The sequence below is a fragment of the Echiichthys vipera genome (genome assembly GCF_963691815.1).
Source record: "Echiichthys vipera genome assembly, chromosome: 4".
NCBI classification, from domain to species: domain Eukaryota; kingdom Metazoa; phylum Chordata; class Actinopteri; order Perciformes; family Trachinidae; genus Echiichthys; species Echiichthys vipera.
The window spans coordinates 27,166,216-27,188,587 of NC_139829.1; the positions used below are offsets into that span (position 1 = coordinate 27,166,216).

At 41.9% G+C, this 22,372-nt stretch overlaps 1 protein-coding gene across 1 annotated transcript; it reads right to left on the bottom strand.

Annotated features, from left to right (window-relative positions):
- Positions 1-10,958: 10,958 nt before the first annotated feature.
- Positions 10,959-20,363, bottom strand: asb6 (ankyrin repeat and SOCS box containing 6). Its single transcript, XM_083912872.1, has 7 exons — positions 20,336-20,363; positions 17,795-17,947; positions 16,433-16,614; positions 14,217-14,323; positions 14,009-14,117; positions 13,843-13,929; positions 10,959-12,196 (listed from the first exon to the last, which is right to left on the bottom strand). Exons 2-7 carry the CDS (start codon positions 17,902-17,904, stop codon positions 11,475-11,477), a joined length of 1,317 nt encoding a protein of 438 aa, XP_083768998.1. The 5' UTR covers positions 17,905-17,947; positions 20,336-20,363; the 3' UTR covers positions 10,959-11,474.
- Positions 20,364-22,372: the final 2,009 nt, after the last annotated feature.

Here is a 22,372-nt window from a genome sequence, read left to right on the forward strand (position 1 = left end):
AAATGGTAAAGTAACATAAGAGATGACCCCAAAACTACCTTGTGCATTGTAGTTATCCATTAAAACAGTTCTGTAGTACATCCTAATGTTGATGTTTATTTTAACATGTCTAAATGATGTCTTTTGCTTAACAATGTAGACAAAATATTAGAAACACCTTCCAAATAATGTAGATCACTAGAGCCTCACCAAAAATTACAGCTGCCACAAGTTCCACAGAGTTAAGGCAACATGCAAACAACTAATGAAGCTTACATAATTCAACAAAGGCATAACTGCACATCCTAGTGATATCATGCAGGTGTCTCTATTTTTCTGGTCATTACATATAGTATTAGTGATGATATAGTATAGCATAGTGCAGTGTTTCCATTGATATTTCTTTGCAGTGCATTATCTCTGTAATAAAGACTCACTGTATTCACATGTTTGGTTTTAAGCAGAGAAAACTCTTTTCTTCACATGAACCACACATAGGCCTACAACTGACAAAGAGAAACTGACAAAGGTCTACAACTGGCCACTGAAGGTTTTTGCAAAGACATGAAACATACCACTGTACAGTAACTTTGATATGAACAATCAGTTTAAATATAGTTCAATGATTTAACTATATGGTGGTGTAGTGGTTAGCACTGTCGCCTCACAGCAAGAAGGTTCCAGGTTCGCATCCCGGCTGGGGCCTTTCTGTGTGGAGTTTGCATGTTCTCCCCGTGTCTGCGTGGGTTTTCTCTGGGTACTCCGGTTTCCTCCCACAATCCAAAGACATACATGTGTTAGGTTAATTGATGACTCTAAATTGCCCGTAGGTGTGAGTGGTTGTCTGTCTCTGTTCGTCTATATGTGCCCTGCGATAGACTGGCGTCCTGTCCAGGGTGTACCCCGCCTCACGCCCAATGTCAGCCGGGATCGGCTCCAGCACCCCCCGCAACCCCGACCCCGGGATAAGCGGTTGAAGATGAATGAATGAATGAATTTAACTATATGTTATGAGCTGAAATGAACAAAATATTAATGATGGTACAGGCCAATTTAATAACTCCAAAAACTTAGATGTTCTCATCTAAGAAGATAATAAACGCTTAAACTATGTTTATGCATTAGTATTCAACCTAAATACAACACGGTATTGTTACTTCAAACTACTTTTGTTGATAAAGGACTTTAGGTACCAGAAATCCTGGACAAGGGACTCAGCCCCGCCCATTACCTCCTCCTTCTTCACTCTACAAAAATGTGTTCTTCCGGTACTTAAAAAAAAAAAGAAAATCTATAAATCTATAGTTCTGAAGTTGGTGGATGAGTCCAGACAGAAAAGAGAATCACCTGATAAACAAAGAGAATTCAGTCTTTCCAAAGTGCGTCCTCTTAAACGCAGCGCTGAGATATGCAGCTCTGTAGAAGATGCACACAATTACTTCAGAGGCGGGGTGCTTTATTTACATATGCAATATGCATAAGCAAGGTTACTGTGAGGGTGAAATAACCGCGAGATAGAAGGAGAGAAAGAAGGAGGGGTTTGGTATGAGTTTGTGATGTGTGTGTGTGTGTCGGTGTGTGTCGGTGTGTGTCGGTGTGTGTTTGTGTGTGTGGTGGTGATGGAGAGAGGGTGTGTTGGGTGGGGTGTTGGCGGGGGCAGAAAATTGGTGTTATCAATATTTAACCAACCCTTCCAGCATATTTATGGCAGACAATGGAGCAGACCTGCAACTGTCTCATGTGAGTGGAAGTGTATTTATTACAGACTGGAATAGAGGCTTTAAATAGGATGTTCATTGATATACCCATGCCACACTTGCACACAATAAGAGAAGAGTCCACCACTTGGTACACCACTCTGACAGCTGATTCTTACCAAAATAAACTATTAACATATCTACTAATTGCACGTCACAACCCCTGAGTGCATCACGCATATTCATTACGGGGATATTTCTACATGTGGCAAGCAGATGTATGTAATTCAATCAGTTTGAAAAAAGAAAAGAACTGAAAAAAAGCTACGAAAAGAGGGAGAAGAAATAAAACGTCTGGAGCTTTTCTTTTTTTTTCACAGACCCATGGCCTCTCTGAAAATGTTTCCATGTGTTGTGTCTGAGCACACTGAGAGCGAAGAAGGCAAACATTCTCTCCTCCAAACCACATGCAACAGATTCTTTCTGAAGCCAAATAAATCAACTCTGTGTTTCAGATCATGTGACACTTTTTGTGCTTTGTGTTATTCCCAACATATCCTGTTTCAACCCCCCCCTTCCCCACCCCCCACCCGCCATTCCAACACTGTCTCACACGCACGCCCACACACACTCACACACACACACACACACACACACACACACACACACACACACACACACACACACACACACACACACACACACACACACACACACACACACACACACAGACATATACACAACACATGCACATGAGTTTCCATTTCCTGTGCGTAAGATCACCTGTACAGACAGAATGGTGTGCTTCAATGCGACATGCTCAGGCAGGAAAACAGGAAAGGGAGTTCAAGGGTGTCCGACATGAAATACTCACAGAGTTAGGGGAAACCCAGAGCTTGTGGCAGCACTCCAGTTTCTGAAGTCAGTAAGTAAAGTTTTGCGTGTGCACTTTTTATTTTGCATTGGCACTGCCATCATGTGCTCTACTTTCGCTTGTGCAAAAATGTTTGAGAAGTGTTTAACAACTGCTTGTTCCAGAATAATGTATACATTTCAATACAAGTTAAGGGGGTTGTGCAGCAAACATATAGCAAAGTAGCTTTGGAACTAATGCTTTGCCTTCTTAAAGGAATGAGTAGCATTTGGGGAAATAAGTATTTTTTTTGCTTTGTTGCCAGAGGTTAGATGAGAAGATCTATACTTTAATGTCTGCATGATACATATGTTGCAGTACCCAACAGGCAGTTAGCTTAGCTTAGCATAAAGGCTAGAAACAGGGGAAAACAGCTACCCTGACTGTGTCAACAATTTATTTCATACAATCATACCATCTGGGGTTCATGTCAATAAATATGAGTGGACTTGCCTGATATCAGACATAATTGTCAACTCTGTTAACATCTTCAATTGATCAGTCAACGAGATTCAAAGGTCTAGGCCCAGGAAATGGATAGTGGACATGCTGTGAGCCTGAGCAACCGTTCTCAATGTGACAACCATTTTGTTTCTCCTTTTGTGACGAGTAGCTTGTATTTCTCTGTTTCATTTCAATTCCAACCTAATAATGAAGTTGGTAATGAAGCAATATCTCTCACCGGGTTGTCCACGTTTATATATAGCCTATAGCAAAGTATCTAAGATGCACTTTTAATAGTTTATCTTCAGAACAGTGTAATTTTACCATGGCAGACTCACGTAAAGAACATCTGCTGTTGCACGATTACGGAGTCTCGTGGAAGAGCAGCCGGATTCTCTATGCAATGCGACTTTCTTTTCTTAAGTCCTTATGAATTGTCCTTCACATCTTTCCTTGACCTTATGTCAATTTCCATAATCAAGGAAATTGTAAAGGAATATGCATAGATTGTAGTTTTTTGTACTAATCGACCGCAGCCCCATAGTCTACAGCTAGAGGGTCTGTAAGGCTCTACTGTAGACGCAGCAGCACTTTTTAATTTAATGTTAATGTCATCATGCTAAAATGCTCATGATGGTAATGCTAACATGCTGTTTAGCAAGTTTAAGGTTTAGATATTCACCATCTTTGTTAAGCATGCAAACATATTTTAATTACACTAGGGAATGTTTTTATGTTGTTTTTTCCCCCTTGAGTCAAATGAAAAGATCTATACTGCTCTCATGCCTGTACAGTAAATATGACGCTGGAGTCAAAAGCCAGTTAGCTTAGCTTAGCATAAAGACTGCAAACAGGGGGAACAGTCAATTTCTGTATGAAGGTTACAAAATGGGTCTACCAGCACCTCTAAATTTCACAAATTAGCATGTTTGATCTCATTTGTTCATTCCATACAAAAGTCAAACAACTAAGTATACAGCCCAAAATGTTGAACTTTTCCTTTAAGCATTCCATATTTTCCTGACATGCTCTACTGTCTATCCCCCATTATTTTCCTCTAATACCGTCCATAGGCTTTACTTGGCATGTACTATTGTTACCTTGTAGCTCATGCTATATGTGACATGCCATACTGATCAATCGCTCCCGTTCTCTGTGGGGTAACAGTGTTCCCCTGTGCCTGACAGCCATCCCTAGCCCATTTACTGTCAAATGGGCTCCGCTCTCTTTGCCTGAGCTCAGATGCAGATTTATGCCAGAGCAATGCCGGTTCTTGCATATTAGATGAAAGCCTTGTTTGCATATACCCGCTCTCTTCCCCCCCACCACCCTCCCCTTTCTCTCTCTTCCTTTTTTCTGAGGCGTCACTTTAATATGTATGCAAATGGGCTGCGCTCCACGGGCAGATATGTGTGGAGTCCTGTCCTGCAGTCAGGAGGTGTAGGAGAGATTGTGTTTGTATTTATGAGGCATAGGCCCTGCCGCTCTTGGGAGAGAAAACGCTGTGAGTAGTGTGGTGGAGGCTCTGCAGTGCAGGCAGAATGCAGATATGCCAATAACAGAGGTCATGGTTGTCACTAATGATAAGAGTAGACAATTAGACAATAGCATAGCTGTAATGTAACCCCCCCTTACACTCTCTTACACACACACACACACACACGCACGCACGCACGCACGCACACACACACACACATACACACACACACACACACACACACAAACACACACGCACACATAAAAACACACGCACACACACACACAAACACACAAACACAAACAAACACACAAGCCTCTTGCATCCCTGCTCTGGCATGAAGCAAGCCAGAGACTGAGGAGGAGACGCTTCTTCTGGAATGTTCTTTATTTTGCAGCAGCAGCTCCTCCGCTCTGCTCGACCTGGTGGGGAGCCCTTGGTGATTGGTGTGGGTAAAAGACCAATCTATCGATCGTGCGCATCCCTCATGGGGGTGAGGATCACTGTCAGGGGCTGAAGCGGAGGAGACAAGGTCAGGTCACCTATGAGAGAGGCACCCATAACCCATTTCATCAGTCTGATGCTTCCCAGACAGGGCCTCAAAAGCCGGTGATCAATAATGTCTTGGTAACAGTAGAAACAGAAATAAATCAACAATGTAACGGCCCCAATGTCTGAGCATGTGGTGTGTAACATTACAATTAAAAAACCACAGATCTACTTTCAAACAAAAGGATTTCACTTCAGTGTGTACTGTAAAATTATAGGAAAAAAACTAAATGAAAATAAAAATGAATGCCTGGTATATTCAGACATAATATCTTGGCTTTGTGCCAATCAGTGATCAACACACACACACACACACACACACACACACACACACACACACACACGCACACACGCACACACGCACACACGCACACACGCGCACACACACACACACACACACACACACACACACACACACACACACACACACACACACACACACACACACACACACACACACACACACACACACACACACACACACACACACACACACATCCCCTTCCTCCATCATGAATAAACCATACTGTGTCTATGAGTCATATACCACCCCCACATCCCTCTATAACCCACTCCCCCTATTCGCCGCTGCTAGAGTAAAAACGCTAATTAACGTGATGGCTAGCTTCAGCTCCTGTCAGCAGCTTGTGGGGGCCTCTCAACCATCCAGGCTCCACTGGTCTCTGGTTTTAGCAGCTCTCTCCCCAGCCGCCATCTCTGGAGAACCGGGGCCCCTCATTCATATTCAGCCCCAGTCGCAGGCACCTGGAAGCAGCCAGCACCACCTCCACACAACCCCCAAAGTGTCTATCACCAGCCCCCCGGTCGAACCAACCTCCTGTCAATGCTGGATCCCCCTTCTGCTGGTAAAAGACACCCGCAAAAAGACCCACCCGTGTATCCCCCCCCCCCCCCCCACACACACACACACACAATTATTCACTTTTCTCAAACTAGAATCCAATTGCAACACAAGTCCAAACTGAAAAACTCCATTTAGGAGATGTGGGTGCTAGAAACTCTATCTAGGAGATGACACAACCCAACTGATGGGTTGAATCACCCAACGGTGGCGAGAGAGAGAGAGAGAGAGAGAGAGAGAGAGAGAGAGAGAGAGAGAGAGAGAGAGAGAGAGAGAGAGAGAGAGAGAGAGAGAGAGAGGGAGGGAGAGACAGATAGAGGAGTTGCGTGCCTTGGTGGACTAGCTCGGTAACCATGACAACACAGCCGGGAGAGCAAGAAACAGGAACATACAGAATCTGTTTCTGCTGAGACTTGCACATGTGGCACAGTACTGCTTTTCCTCTGAGAAGAAGTGAAGGGGAGGTTTGTGTGTGTGTGTGTGTGTGTGTGTGTGTGTGTGTGTGTGTGTGTGTGTGTGTGTGGCGGCGGCGGGGGGGGGGGGGGGGGGGTATGTGTGTGTGTGTGTGTGTGTGTGTGTGTGTGTGTGTAGACCCTTATGAAGCATACATGCTTGCTGCCTCTCCTACCTCACTCCCCTGTCCTAGTCACAAAGTGAGTCACAGCCCAAAAGATATTATGGTGAAACTGAAGTACAACCCAGTGGTTAGTGGCAGGCTCTCTTCTCTGCTCCCCCAACTACTGAATAAGGTGAGGTAGAAATTGTACGTGGTATGAAGAGAAATAAGATCAAATGCGAAATATAAAGGCAAGAAAGAGCAGAATTTTCCCTCCACAGCCGCTCGTTTCTGCCTATTTTCTCTCCCTGTGCCTCTCCACCGCTCCCCTTCTGCCTGTCTTTTCACTTTCCTCTTGCTCCCTCTTTCTACAGGCTCAGTCTAACCTCCCCCTCCCCTTTCCTCAAGGGAATAAAGGTCGTAACGCAAATGATTACTCAAACCCGAGTTGCCATAGAAACGCAGTCATGTGACTAGAGCAGGCATGCATAGACCACAACAAAGAGGTGGATCAGGAACCAGCGCTGGAAAGAGCTGTAGCTCGCCTTACTGGTGCCTCAGTGCATTTCACTCAAATTCAAGCTTTTAAAAATAGGCGAGCAGCATGAAACGCAGGGGAGAAAAGCAGGGAAAACGACACTCTAAAGAGCTGAGACGAGAGGCTGTAATGAATCTAGGCAGTAACACTGCAGTGTGCCATATATTCTACCATTCACTAGCATACCAAGGGTGTGTCCTATTCATCATGTCCTTCTTGAGGCAGAGCTCAGGCGCCAGTTGTCTGGAATTTCTGTGAAATGGCGTCAGTTGTAGAAATGTAGAGGGTGGTGGATTTGTGTGCTTCTAAAATAGGAGTCGGAGTACGGAACCGTAACTTTTTAATGTACGTCTCTTTAAAATGATTCCCCCTAAAAGAGCAAGAACTGCTTTGTGTTAATCCTAGTGTGAGTGAGCAGTATGGTTACTTAGAGCAGTATGGTTACTTTACTTGTCGGAGCGGTTATTTGGAAAACACCTAAGATTAACAAAAACTACGGGCATTTAGTGAAACACATTCGGCAAAAGATGTGTTTTTTAAGTATAAAAGTGGGTAAAAAAAGTAGCGTAATTGTGCAAAAGACAATGTCACTCTATTTTCTAACTAGCTAACAAAGAAAAACACACACAAACCCTTCAATATAAGCATTAAGCAAAGACAGTCCTACAAAAGCTGGTGAGCACAACAGTCAGTTATGTGTCGGTTTAAAGGAGGAACCAACACCTGGAGCAGAATGAGAAGGTGGCCTGCCCCAACAGGATTCAGTTATCCTGCATCCATCCACCCCCACTGAGATTAGTCCTATGCCCTGAGTGAACCCGGTGACCATCTCTCAGAGACTAACGGACGGACGGACGGACGGACGGACGGACGAACGGACACACACACACACAGACACACACCCACACACACACACACAGACACACACACACACACACACACAGTGCCTGGCACACACACAGTGCCTTAGCCCAGTGCCTGGGCTAAACAACAATAATGTTATATAGGAGATAAAATATGCTGTATGGGAGTGCAGACTATGTTGCCATCCAGTGAAAGATGGTTTTTATTCTTCTTAGCATAAACAGCCATTCATTTTTGGTGAGCTCCATCAACGCTAGCAGAGCAATAGGACAGGGAACATTTTTTTCGGATGAAGTCACCACATCTGCGGTTATGAACACTGTGCTTCAATGTCTACGCTCCTTCTTTCTCTCGCACACGCACACACGCACGCACACAAGCACACACACGCACACGCACACGCACACACGCACACACACACGCACACACACACAGAGCTGAATCCATGCTTGCCTTAACAACCAGCAAACACATCCAGCACATAGATGTATGGACATAAACACGCAATCTAAAGGGGTGCGAGCATGACCCCTTCCCTGACTGATGGCCATTTCCCTCCAAAGTCCACATCCACTCCCATGAGGTTTCAGGCAGCAGCTGAGTGTTCAGTGATGTCTGCAATCATCCCGTGTCTAGACAATGTCTACTGAAAGACAAGGAGATGCACATTCTGCATACAGGCTGCGCTCTATAGAAGAAAAGGCTTGCTATAGACCACTGGGTCTTTCAGTTGGTGACGCAGTGGTTAATGAAAAGGTTAGGGCCAGACTAGGAACCCAGCCAACAAGCACCGACATGAACAACAACAAAAAACAGCATTGTTTTTAAAATCATTTCAAGGATATCCAAAGTAAAGCTGTTATTGTCCAAATTTATGAAATAAAAAATGGTTTTAGTTTCCAGCTTTTATACCCATGGCTGCATTGCAGCAGGTAATTTTGAGCTCACGAATGAGCCTTGTTCCTTACTGTAGCCTCACTTATGAATGATATAATAAAATACTCTACTATCTGGTGTTACATTACCTTTTACTGCATTTTATTTTTTCCGAAGTAGAAGAAGATGACGTCAGGGAGTCAGGGGTAAAGACCATGAAAAATTGGGAATTCAAAATCATACTTGGTTGTTTAACATGGAAAAATAGGTTGCGTGATGAAATTAAGGTTATCGGGATAGGAGAATTTTAAGCTTTGACACAATGCTGGTATAAAAAGCATATTCAATATCACTGGTAAAAAAGTTCCAAGGCACACAAAATTGTTAAAAAAAAAAAAAAAAGAAAACTCTGCATACAGAACCTGGAACAGATAAAGTCACTGAACACATACACATTTGTAATAATGTGACTAATTGATTTTAAAATCTTTTTAAAAAAGCTTCGTTCTATAATTAAGAGATATGTTTTAAACATGTCGTATCGGGGGAAAAAAATCAAAGTATGGATACTTTTGAGAAGCTAAAAGAAACTAATTGAAAGAAAGAATTTCAAATAAAGAGGGGGCACATACAATGCATGCTATATAAAGTTCTCATTTCAAAATGTTAAAGTGGAGTAAAGCAATCACAAAAAGGTCCATTTTGTAATTACTTCATTGACTATAAAAGCATTTAAAAGTGTTATTTCGTCAACCAAAGTCTGGAGCCGTGTGCTTTTCTCCAAAAACCCATCAAAATTGTTTGTTTGTGAACATCAAACTTTTCTAGTAAACATCCCGTTCTTAACAGGATCTTATTTTGGAAAGACTTCTCCGTATGGTGGGATGATTTGAAGACAATAACAGAACAACAGCAAGAGCATGCAGAAGCTCGAAGCAACTGCTGAACGATACAATGGGTTGCAGTGAAAGAAGGGCTATGAGAGAATGAGCAGGTGTGGTGGGAAAGACCCGTGGGCTTCAGGGAGAGAATAGATCAATAACTAATTTCAGTACCAAGCTTCACTCGCACTGTTTTCCAATAAATGCTGGATGGAGACTGCCTTAGCCCTCCCCCCACTATCTCTATTCTATCACCTTCTACAAGCAGGGATTGGACTCTATGGAAGAAGAGGCTGTTTTTTTCCAGCGTTGTGATTGTTGGTAGGGTGGATTATGTTCCTGCAGCTAGTGTATTGTATAAATGTAATCCAACGTTGCCATTTCCATGTGTCCTCCATGAGTGCTCCCACAACCACTCCACATATGCCGTCTCTCTAACTTCTTTTTTTTCACTGTTCTGCCTCCTGCATCCCCCTCCCTCCCTCCCTCTCTGTCCCTCCCTCTCTCTCTCTTTCTCTCTCTTTCATTCGACCAGGGCCAGTGTTGAGGTTTTGTCAAGAGATTCAGACAGACAGGAGAGTGAAGCGTGTGTCATGCAGGGCTGCTGCTGCTGCTGCTGCTGAGGCTCTTCTCCTCAGAGGCTGTGACCTAGATAACCAAGAGGAGCTGGAGCGCTTGCAAGCCTTGGAGCCACTCCAGCTTCAGCAATGTCAGGAAGGGGTTAGTTGTGTAACACAATGTCCTATTTAGTTTCCTCGTCACACACACAATCACACACACAAACACACACAAGGACGGATGCAAACACATATGTGCCCTATGGGGTAGCCATACCACTGTAATATGTTTCTTTCAGGCACTTTATTACCAAAGAAGGACGTGAAGAATGGGTTTTGTATATGTGAGGGAGTAAAAAAGAGGGAAGGGGCCCTAAATTCATCTGAATTTAAACACCAGCGTTAAGAATGCTTGGTAAAACTTTCCACACCAGCAGCCACTGCAGCTACATTATGCCACAGTGAAACCGTGTCCAAACATCTATAGGCTCTGCGCTATGTTGTAGCATTATATTCCAATTTCTTGATTTGAGCATTCATTCAACTGATGTTTGGTGTATGAACACAATGATGAGGGAGAAACAATTATTCCCCTGTAAAGAGGAAACCAGGGAGTTTGAGCGTCACAGTCAGCGTTGCACTGCCACTACCTGGTCAGTAACAAGCTGTAACATATTAACAGACGTAAAATTGAAAATAAAACTGATATTAGCGTATAGAATCAGGACACCGTTGATGAGGTACGGGACTGTTTTATTGGTCCGTATTCATGTTCAGCGAGAAGATACACAAATTCTGTAATACACCACCATCATCATCATGTTGAGGAGATGAAATATAGATGGAGCCTACTGCGCTGGAACAACTTTAATAGGCTGCACTGTGAATAACTAAATCTTTGACCCTGACATCTGAGAGGCTTTTGCGATGCAGGAGCAACACTGCCATCTGGTGGCTTTTGTTTTGTACTGCGACTCCCTTCACGCATTAATATGATTCACTGAACTGTACAGCAGTTTAACCATAACAATGAAAACTTAGAAAACAACTCACAGGCTAATTACTACAGACATCACTTTATGTCTCGAAGTAAACATACAAACATTTGTCTGGAAATTTGGCCCCTACAACAACAATGTGAATTAAACAAAGGCCTCTATGGTTTGGTTGATTTTAGACAAATGATCAGACTTTTTTGTATAAATTATTACAGGCCTGTTCAGTCTTTCCATTAAGATGTGTTAGGTAGAACAAAAACTAGACTTTGACTAGCTTATATCGTCAGCGCTGGCTATGTTGGGGCTTGAAGCAGTCCCAGCCAGGCTTTGGGGTATATGTGTGCTCAGGAAGAATAAAGTCCTTCAGTCTGTCTGGTAAAGGCAAGGCTTTGACTTTGTCTTTCAGGGGAGAAGGCTTTAGGTGGCTCCTTATGAATGCCCTACAAAGGCATCTCAGAGCGGGAGGGCTCGCTTCGTCGTCTACTACACGGTTGTGCAGGTCTACCAGAGCCTGAGCATAGGGTTGCGGGTCCCGACCGGGTACAGGGAGCTCCAGCGTGAGAGGCAGATACAGCACAGGGTCATCTACCCTGGCCATGTCGAGCAACACCTCAGCTTGCTCCAGCAACTCAGAGGCGTGACTTTGATCAGAGCACTGCTGCAGGGCTGTTTGGAGCCGCTGGAAAAGGAGGCTGTAAAATGACCAGCAAGAGTCGCCGTGATAGGAGCACTCCAAAGAGGCTCCGCTCTGGATTAAGAGCACAGCCAGAGGGAAGAGCAGGTCAAAGTGCTCCAGGCTTGTCTGTGTCAGGGAGGGCTCCCCATCCTCATTCAGACAGCAGCTAGGGTCCACGCCGTGAGACAGCAGTAGCTGTGTGGTTTTCAAGCAGAAGTTGCCGATCTTCGCAGCGTCCTCCACACCGGCTTCCAGAGCCTCCTTAATTAGAAACACCAACGAGGACTCAACTGTTTCGCCGTCTACAGTAGCAGCATTAACATCAGCACCTGTAGAGAAGAAAGCATCACTTAGAACCGAATATGTGATCAAAACTGAAACCCGATAACTGCTGGGGTCGTCATCATTCTCCAAATCCATGAATCTCCATATTTTTTTTTTTTTGGGATGTTCCCCACTAAGGCCATATGGTCAAATTTAAATAATTTATTTTAAATGTAATAACAATAACTTATTTCACCAGTGATGAAGAAAACTTGTACTATTGATGATCCTTTCAGATGATGAATGAAGAAATAACTCCAGGGCCTCCGTTGACCTTACTTTAATATATGGTTTAATAAGAACAAATCCGATCAGATAATTTTCTGCCACATGTGTACATGATCATGGACACAGGCAAACCTAAAGTGCATCACATATTATAGCACAAGGACCAATGTCCTGTTATCTGTTATGGCGCTGGCATAATAAACCCCTTGTACACACATTAGAGAGGAGACAGACATCTCTCCACTCACACATGTAAACCCACATATTTAAGATATCATGGTATATTCTACATTTCTCCAACAACAAGTCAATTGGGAACAAAAAGGAAGAGCAATTAGATGACAGTTGGAGTTTCCTCACCTGCAAAAAAACACCAGATCTTCCCACTCAAGCCTAATGGTTTCTGTGAATACATCCTACCATAGTTGTGTTTCCTGAGGTGACGTATGGCACTTGTGTATTTGGGCCATATGGTCCATCCCTAAGCTACGCCGTGTCGTCTTTAAAGTGTTTCAAAGGAGGGTGGGGTTTTTTTCACACGCGCAATGGAACAAGTAGGAGGGAGTGACAAGAAAAAAAATACAGGGAGAATTGCAGATCCTGCTTTTGATGTCCAAGGTTGAAATCGTAAGCGCATTTCGAATGATTTTCAATTCAGAATCTTAATAGTGATACCCCCATGTATTACTGTTATGTGCACATTACAGCACATGTGCCTTTGATAGTGTCATTGAAATGATGAGACAATTTGTCTATACACAATATTTATCAATTACACCCTCTCTGGCTAGTGAACGCCCACGTCTGTCAACACCAAAGCCCCAGTTTGGCTTCCTGTAAAAAAAGGAACTCTCCAGGTTATATTGTCATGTTCTGTTTACCATCAGTAGACACAAAGTTAGTATCCCTATCTTTTCACATACTCACTAATGACCTTCTTACAGTGGCATACTTATAGAAAATTTAAATTAATTTTGATTTCAACTAAATAAAAACATTTGACGGATGAGGTTACACAAACTCATATTTTTTGTTAAATACTTGGACAATATATTCCATTTTTTTTTTGATGTTATCGACAGAAAGAAGAGAAAATTCTTAGTGTATGTTACTTTGTTTTATTTTGGTATACACTGGTTGAAAGTACCTTAAAATTACTATATGAAGTCTACTGTACATGAGGGCCCCCTGTATTTGTTCTGCTCCATTGTCACCTGTGTTAAAAGCTGTATGTGCATATTCTAGCCTGACAACCACTGACCGTCTGCCTTGATATCAAAATGCATACAGGTGGGCAGGTATGCACACTAACATATTTCTTAATGCAGTGGTTTGACTGTGATCCTGTTTAAGGGGGTATTTGAAATGACCAAAAGTGAACAAGAGGGAAAAGTGAAGATGAAGTGTGTTTCACAGTTAGTACCTCTCTGAAGCAGAAGCTGGATGTTCTCTATGTTGTTCACAGTGAGTCCATCACTGCTTGCCAAAGCATGGAGCAGAGGTGTTTTTCCTGTGAAGACAAAAGCAATCAGTTTTGAACGACAGTGTGAAAGAATTAACATTTTTTGAATAAGGCCCGAAATGTTTACCATGTTTATCCCTTGCATTCACATCAGCGCCCAGGTCCAGCAGGGTGAGCAGGCAGGAGACCCTCTCCGACTCCTCACTGGCCAGATCCAAAGGACTGCTCTCATGGATCTACCAAGTAACATTTATATTATTTATATTAAATGGTAAGAAAACATTGTACCACAAGAACAAGAGAGGGCATACATTCATGTTGGACAGCTTCCTCACCCTGTCTCTCTTTTCAGTGTTTGCTCCGAGGCCGACCAGAAGCCTCACCATGTTTGGCTTGTTCCTCAAAACTGCTATATGGAGAGGATTGTAGTAAGACACTGGGTCTGGAGAGTAGAAACAAATATTCATATTGAACAAATTTAGTTTTATCACAGAGATTCAATATAAATCAGACTGATGAAGATATGTGATAATGCTAGATTTTCTTTATGTAGTATCTTTAAATGCTATGTTGGCAAATTGGCCCCTACCCCAATGGATATGTTTGTATCCGTGTGTGTAATATGAGAGAGAGAGAGAGAGAGAGAGAGAGAGAGAGAGAGAGAGAGAGAGAGAGAGAGAGAGAGAGAGAGAGAGAGAGAGAGAGAGAGAGAGAGAGAGAGAGAGAGAGAGAGAGAGAGAGAGAGAGAGAGAGAGAGAGAGAGAGAGAGAGAGAGAGAGAGAGAGAGAGAGAGTGTTAGAAGAAGAGAAGAGAATATATAAAGAAAGGACAAGACAGGAATTTCTGCAGCGAGGTATCCTACATATTCATGAATTCAGGTACATTTTATGAACCTATAAATAAGGTTATCATCCATCCGCGGCCACTCAGGCTTCCTTTTTCAGACAACTGCGGAAGAACTCCAGAGAGCTGAATAAGTGCAGGGCGACAACGACAACATCCAGAACCTAAGATTCACTCTCAGTGGCTACTTCAAAAACTGTCAAAACACACAGAGCTACCTGTGGCTCAGACATCTAGCACAAAGTCAGTGAATGAGTACTCAGTTGTGCTTACAGCTGAGTAAGCGACCCTGCAATGCGGTCAGATGTGTCTCAAGACAACCCCCAAATGTGATCAGTGATGTGATCTGATCTTAATGCGATCTGGGTGCACTCATACCAGTACTTAGAGCTTTCCACTTTTAAGAAACAGATCAGGGCCATATAACTAAGAACGGTGGTGAGATACAGTTTGCTGTCATTTCTAGTCACGCTGCTTCTGTCCATGTCTTTTAGAAAGCACACCTTTATTTAGTCCCTGGCGGACCAGCTACTTATTGTCATAAGGAGTCTCATAAAACATATACTTTTTTTTTTATCTCTAGTGTAGTAAATTCTCATCATCTTTTCATATCATTGTTTTAACAGAGCAGATAATAAATCCTACCAAGTTAATTCTCAGTTTTACATGTAACACAACTGCACCTGATCATTACAAACTGCATGTGTCAATATATTACTGACAAATTCTCTTTTATGTATAAATATTACAGATTATTAAATTCCACATATGCGACTAGTAACTATCAAAACTCTACGTATAAGCTCTTGCTTCAGCACAGTGCCTATCGAATAAGTGGCACAAGCTATTCTTAAACACGAAGGCAAATGATGACAAATGCTTGAAAAAGAATAGAGGAACGTGAACATTTTTTGCACACTATGTGTGAGAATTTGTCGGTGTTAACTTGCTGGAAAGAGGCATTCAAGAAATGTGAATGATGAATGAAGCAGCCTCTGCTACGCTCCCCTAATTAAGTCCCTGGGGAAAGACATTTTTACTGCCAGCAGAGGTCATCACAGCAGAATCTGGCTGAGCCCTGGCAGGTTTTATCACAGCCGCAAGTTATGCCGCACTTTCCGTTGCAGTTTGCTAAAGGGAGACTTATTCTCTCAAGTGGATATAGATGACAACTTGCTCAATGAACAATATGCAGTTCCTTGTGTAAGAAGTGAAAAAGGCATGTGGGAGTATGACCAAATAAAACCATTTCTAGTGAAAGTATTGCACTTAGTTTGCCAAGAGAACAAAATAGTATTCTTGTTTAAAATAATCAACACCTATGACTCAAATGGGCATACAATTGAACTTACAAACAAGCCCTTTGTAGCCTCAGAGTCACAGGGATGCTGCGTTATGCATGGTGCACTGTAGGACAAGTGGGATCGAGTGCAGTATAGGTCTGCAAGCAACGAATGATATATTTTCATTGTCGATTAATCTTGCTGTTTATCTCTATTAATCGATTAGTTGTCTGTCCTTTAGAATGGTGAAAAATGCAGATCAGTGTTTCCCAAAGTCTAGATGTCGTCCTCAAATGTCTCCACGGCTCAAAGATATTCTGTTTACTGTCATAGGAGGAGTAAACCAGAAAATATTCACATTTAAGTCAGTCAGAGAACAGTGTGTACAGTGTATTTACAGCCCCAAGCACCAATTATCTTCTCACCTTCAAAGTTTAGATCAGCTCCATGGCGCAGGAGGATTTCAGCTACATACACCAGCCCCTTCTCTGCCATCTTAAACAGAGCATAGCTGATGCCTTCCAAAAACACTTCTGACTGGGACTCCCGCTCCAGAAGCTCTGCTAGAGAGCCACAAACAACAGACTCATCCTCAGGTCTTCTGACTCTGGACACAAGAATGAACTGTTTCAGTCAAACTGTATGAAGTACCGCCAGGGTTTCTATCAAATGCATTCTGTACTCACAGCAGCAATAACACTGTGATTGGACTACAAACTGTTACACACAATTGAACAGTAAATAAAATGGACTACATTTTACAATTATCAATCAGAAATGAAGAGAAGTTAATTTTTTTCCACTGTGATTTATCAAATAAAATGTAATTTTAGCAACACTTTTATTCTTATTTCCTCTGTTACTCTGTTGTAGGGGTGTAACGATACATGTATTTGCACCGAACCGTCACGGTTGTAAATATGTTATTATGTTAATATGGCATACATGCTTTAATATGGTGAACATACAGTATTGGTTTAAGGTGCAGAACTTAAAGCTTAAAGTCAGAGTTCCCTCCAGACCGTTTATCCTCTTGCTCTGCAGCCAGCAAGTGAGAGGAGCAGAGCAAGCAGCGGCAGTAGCACAGGACGCCCCGCACCCCTGCGAGTGCGACTGTGTGGATCGATTTCTAGCAAACAAAGAGCGAACTGCGTGCCGAACGACAACATGATACCGAAGCTGGCAGACGTCCCCCTGTAATTCAAATCCCAAGTGTGTGATAACTTCAGATTGCAGGTTAATTATGAACATGCACACATTTAAAAAAGGGACCATCCAGGTGTTACCATCGCTGTTGCTGTGGAAAAATAAAACAAGCTGTGCAAACCCAGCTCCCAACACTATTTCAACAACCCCTGCCCGAGAATTCAGAACGGGCAAATGCCATAACCTAAGTTAATGCTGCAGTTGCAATTATTTAAGAAGTATTTAATTTATTGGAGAATTGCAGCAGTATTTTTACATCTGTTATACATTTTATTCTATTGTATTTTATTGAATGTTTCATACTGACAATTGTTTCAAAGCTGATTAATTGGTGTGTTTAATTGTTTACTAATTAAACTTATGTTAGTTCCCTTTAACTTTTCACCCTTTTACTATGAACCTTACCATGATACATGACTTCAAAACCGAGGTATGTACCGAACCGTGCCTTTAGTGCACCGTTACACCCCTACTCTGTTGTAATGCTTACTAAAGAGACTTAATGCCTGGTAATACATACTGGATTTAAATTCTGCACACAACTAAATAACCAATCAATCGATCGATCGATCGAGCATTACCTGTCTTCATGACTACCGTCTCCTTCCTCCAGTCCGACAGCACACATGACAGCATCTACCAGCGGCTGATACTCATATATGATCCTGCGAAACCCATGGAGGAAAGGCATGGCTCATCCGCTCTTCGCAACTCTCGTGAGTCACTAACGTTACCTAAAAACAAAATGCACATCAGAGCACAAGTTACAGCAGGGCAGCGCCTCCGCTTCAGATCAACCTTTGTAACGGTATGCGAAGTTAAGCTGACAAATGCCGTTTCAAAAACAGGTGACACGTAACGCTAACTTGCTATTGTAGACAGAATGATGTGTTATGCCAAATCTATCCTTATCACATCTGCTAACACTTTATTCTTAACGTCAGGTTACTAAAACCATAGACATAAAGAGTAGACGCCTCATCGAACGTTGGGCCTATTGGCGCTGACGAGCGGTGGAGCCGCCATCTTGGCCCGGTCGCCCGCTCCACTCAGTGTAAGGACAGGACACGGTTCAGCGTATTTTAATATTCACAGTGGGATTAACAGTAATAGAATATTCTGATATATGATATATGTGATGTATGGTAGGTGTTTTACAAACACTATAAATATAAACGCAACAAGATAAATCATTTATAGAGTATTAATAGGCTATATTTCATACATGAATACATAAATCTCTCTCTCACTCACTCTCTCTCTTTCTCTCTCTCTCTCACACACACAAACACACGCACGCACACACGCACACACACACACACACACACACACAAACACACGCACGCACACACACACACACACACACTCAGAGAAAATTAAAATACATATAAATCAAGAGTATCAATACAATTAGGTCAGAGAGAGAGAGATGACATTTTGGACACATCTAAATACAAGTCAAACAGACACACTTTCATTTAAAGCACTAAAAAACAAAAACAAGAGCCGAACCCTATATGTTAATAAATATTCAGAAATGATCCATGCTCTGCCAGTCGAATAGTCGTGGTAGTGGAGAGGAGAGGGAGGGTCCACATTTGAGCGAGTGTGTGTGGTATAAAAATATATATAAAATTTTGTTAAATCGATCATTTTCACACTGTTTTGTTCTTGCACAGTTACCAATGAGAGTGTAGCTCTAATTGGTAAAGACAGTGATGTTGGAGGAGTACTTTGTATAGTATCTAAAATGACTGTGTCCTTTGTTTTTAGGCAAGGTCTAATTATGTGAATGTCTTCTTTATTACATATTTTAATGATGTAGTAATTGTATTTAATGTGCAAACAAAAACACGGGGCATAGTTCAGTAATATCCATTTTAAATTATACAAACCATTTAAGATTTTTCCTTAGTTAAATAAATGTATGATTTTTTCTTTTCAGACTGTTTCAACTTCTGTGGTACAACTGAACTAAAACAGCCTGGACTCATCAGCTCTGGTTTACAAACATGTGACGTTCGTCCTGCTTTAAGTGGAGATGTGGAGAACCAAGTCAAAATGTGTGGAACATTTAGTTCAGCTGTGAGAATATCGGGCACAGAGTGGAAATACATGTTCACGCCTGCCTCGTAAATCTCTGATTCATTCTTTATAATAAACCCCACATCATGTTGCTCCTGTTTGATGAAACAGTTTAACAGCAAAGGATATTGGTCAGATTCTGTCACTTCTCCTTTGATAGTCTAAACTTTAAAAAAAAAAGTGACATGACATGAAAAATTATCTCATAATTCATCTCAAAGTCATGTTCAATATTTAAAAAAAACAAAACTGAGAATATCTGAGGTGACCTGAGATGAACTGTCTCTGAAGTATCTTCCTCTCATGAAACCACAGCACATCCTCCGCTGACCTACTGCTGGAAATGTGCAACCATTTACACTGGACCACATGTACGACAACCCCTCTCCTCCCTGCTTCTCCTTTCATATCTACACAGGCATGCACACACACACACATCTGGCCGGGGGTAAATTAACTAACATTCCCACAGAGGCTAATCTCCACGCCTCTACTGTGACAAGATAATAATAATATAATAAGGGACAGCAGCTCCTCTGGCAGCTAAATATTTATCTACCTGCCACAGCCTGAGGGACTCACTATAACATTCAAAAATGCATGGATTTATGTCTAATTGTTTAAAATTGTACTGTACCGTACTGATTATGAATTGTAATATTGTAATATTAGATTAGAGCAGGAATACGCTGCACAGGGCTCTGGCATCTTGTTCCTTCTGCTGCTCAACTCAGAGGCTCAACGAGTCACTCATAGAACTGATCTGGGAGAAGGACCGATCCAAGATGGCGGCCGCATTTCTCGCGGCCCAACGTTCGATGCGGCATCTACTCTTTATATGTCTATGACTAAAACTACCAACGTTACGCTCTAAAATGAAAAGTTATACCGTAGCTAACAGCGACGTTAGCTAACTTAGCAGGCACAAGTTAAACGTTAGCGTTGGAGGCTAAATGCAGCACTTATTTAAGTGCTTAATTATGAATTTAAGCGTTTGAGAGAAAGTACTGAAACAACGTAGGGTGTTAGAAACTTACAAACACACGAGCCAGTCGTTTATCTTCCAAACAGGAAGCTTGTTGACGCACGCCCACATCAGTCCGACGGTGTTTTCATTCCCCTGTAAGAACAAGAGGATAACGAAGGTTCCTCTTTGCGCTCTGTCCTTGAACGATGGCTAAACTTTCCTGCACTGAACAAGAAAAAAGGCTTAAATGAGCATGAAAACATGCATTTTCTCAATTAAATCAAGTCAAAAGACTTTTCTGTTTGCCGCTGACAGTAAACAAAACACTTAATGAATTGTTTGTAATGCACTCTAACTTCTATTTGTTTGATATTATTTGTTATATTTTTTAAATAATTGAATTTCCTTGTTTTCTATTTTTTGTAATTATTTCTATCTGAATGTAATTTTATATCTTAATGTCATTTTGTATGTGTCTCTTTCTAATGCTTTTATTGTTTCATGTAGAGCACTTTGAGTTACCTTGTTGTTAAAAGGTGCAATATATATTAACTTGCCTTGCCTTGGTGTATTACTCCAATTTTGAATAAACAATTGTTAGTAATGTGTAAGCTATTTGTATCAAAAGGTACGATTATGAAAAGTATTGATGCAATTACACTATAATTGTACTTATACAGTAAGTTACAGTAATATGGATACTTTTGCTGTGGGTGATTTGCGTGTCTTACAGTAATGTCATACATTCAACAGCATCTGGCAGATTACACGCTAGCACACTATTGAACCTGAGGCATATTTTCAGCTACACCATTAAAATTGTGGTGATAGATAGATAGATAGATAACTTTATTTATCCCTGAGGGGAAATTAGGTCATTGTAGCAGCGGTATAAAACAATCAGAAGTACAAAAAATAAAATACAATATAAAATACAAAATATGAACTACAGTAAAAGTACAGTATCGCAGATAGACATTATATTTACAATATACTATGTGATTTTAAGGTGCAAGAGAGAGAAAGGTGTGTTTCAGTAATAAGTCACTTTAAATAATGGGAGTTTATTCCCTGAGCGTCGCTCAGCGTTGCTGTGAAGCGATGTACAGTCTGATGGCAGCAGGTAGGAATGATTTCCTGTGCCGTTCTTTAAAGCAGCGAGGTTGAAGGAGTCTGCTGCTGAAGCTGCTCTTAAGCTTGTCCAGGGTTTCGTGGAGGGGATGGGAGACATTGTCCATGATCACCAGCAGTTTTGCCAGCATCCTGTGCTCCACATCCTTCTCCAGGGGGACAAGCTTAGAGCCAACAACAGACCCTGCCTTCTTTATAAATTTGCTCAGTGTGTTCGCGTCTTTTGCTTTGATGCCCGCACCCCAGGACACCAAAGCGAAGAAGATGGTGCTCGCGACAACAGACTGATAAAACATCTGAAGCATCCAGTTGCAGACATTGAAGGACCTGAGCCTCCTCAGGAAGTATATCCGGCTCAGGCCCTTCTTGTAGACTGGCTGCGTGTTTGAGGTCCACTCCAGTTTATTGTCCAGCACCAAACCCAGGTACTTGTAGGAGACCACAATGTTTATGTCCGTCCCACCAATGCAGACTGGAGAGGGCGGGGGCTTGTTCCTCCTAAAGTCCACCACCATCTCTTTCGTCTTTGCCACGTTCAGCTGCAGGTGGTTCTCCTCACACCACTTGACAAAAGCTTGGATAATTACAAAGGTTACACAGGAAAAAGCAAAAGCTTTTAAAAAACATACCCTTCTAAACTGACTCCCCAAATGTAAACATACGTCAATCAAATCAAAAGGTCAATGTCCCGTGTTAGTAATTAAGCAAGTAAATCAGCAAATGTAGCATTGCAATCCGCTTTTGTAATGTGTTAAATGGTTATACCTGTCAAGTTTTACAGCTCATAATTCCCTGACAGGTTCTGACATGTTTTTGACAATCCATTACAGACTGCTTTTCATTATGTCTATTTCTTCCAGAGATCAAGTCCTTGATTATCATTTTGCATTTTTAGTTTGTTGTTCTTATTGACAAAAAAAAATGTGACCAATATAATATTCTACCACCAATGCAAATAGTTATTTAAAAAAATGAC

Coding starts and splice junctions, on each gene's coding strand:
- asb6 (XM_083912872.1), bottom strand. CDS start 17,904: ATGCCTTTCCTCCATGGGTTTCGCAGGATCATATATGAGTATCAGCCG. Junction 16,615..17,794: donor GACGGTAGTCATGAAGACAG/GTAATGCTCGAT, acceptor TCTTGTGTCCAG/AGTCAGAAGACCTGAGGATG. Junction 13,930..14,008: donor GAATGCAAGGGATAAACATG/GTAAACATTTCG, acceptor TTGTCTTCACAG/GAAAAACACCTCTGCTCCAT.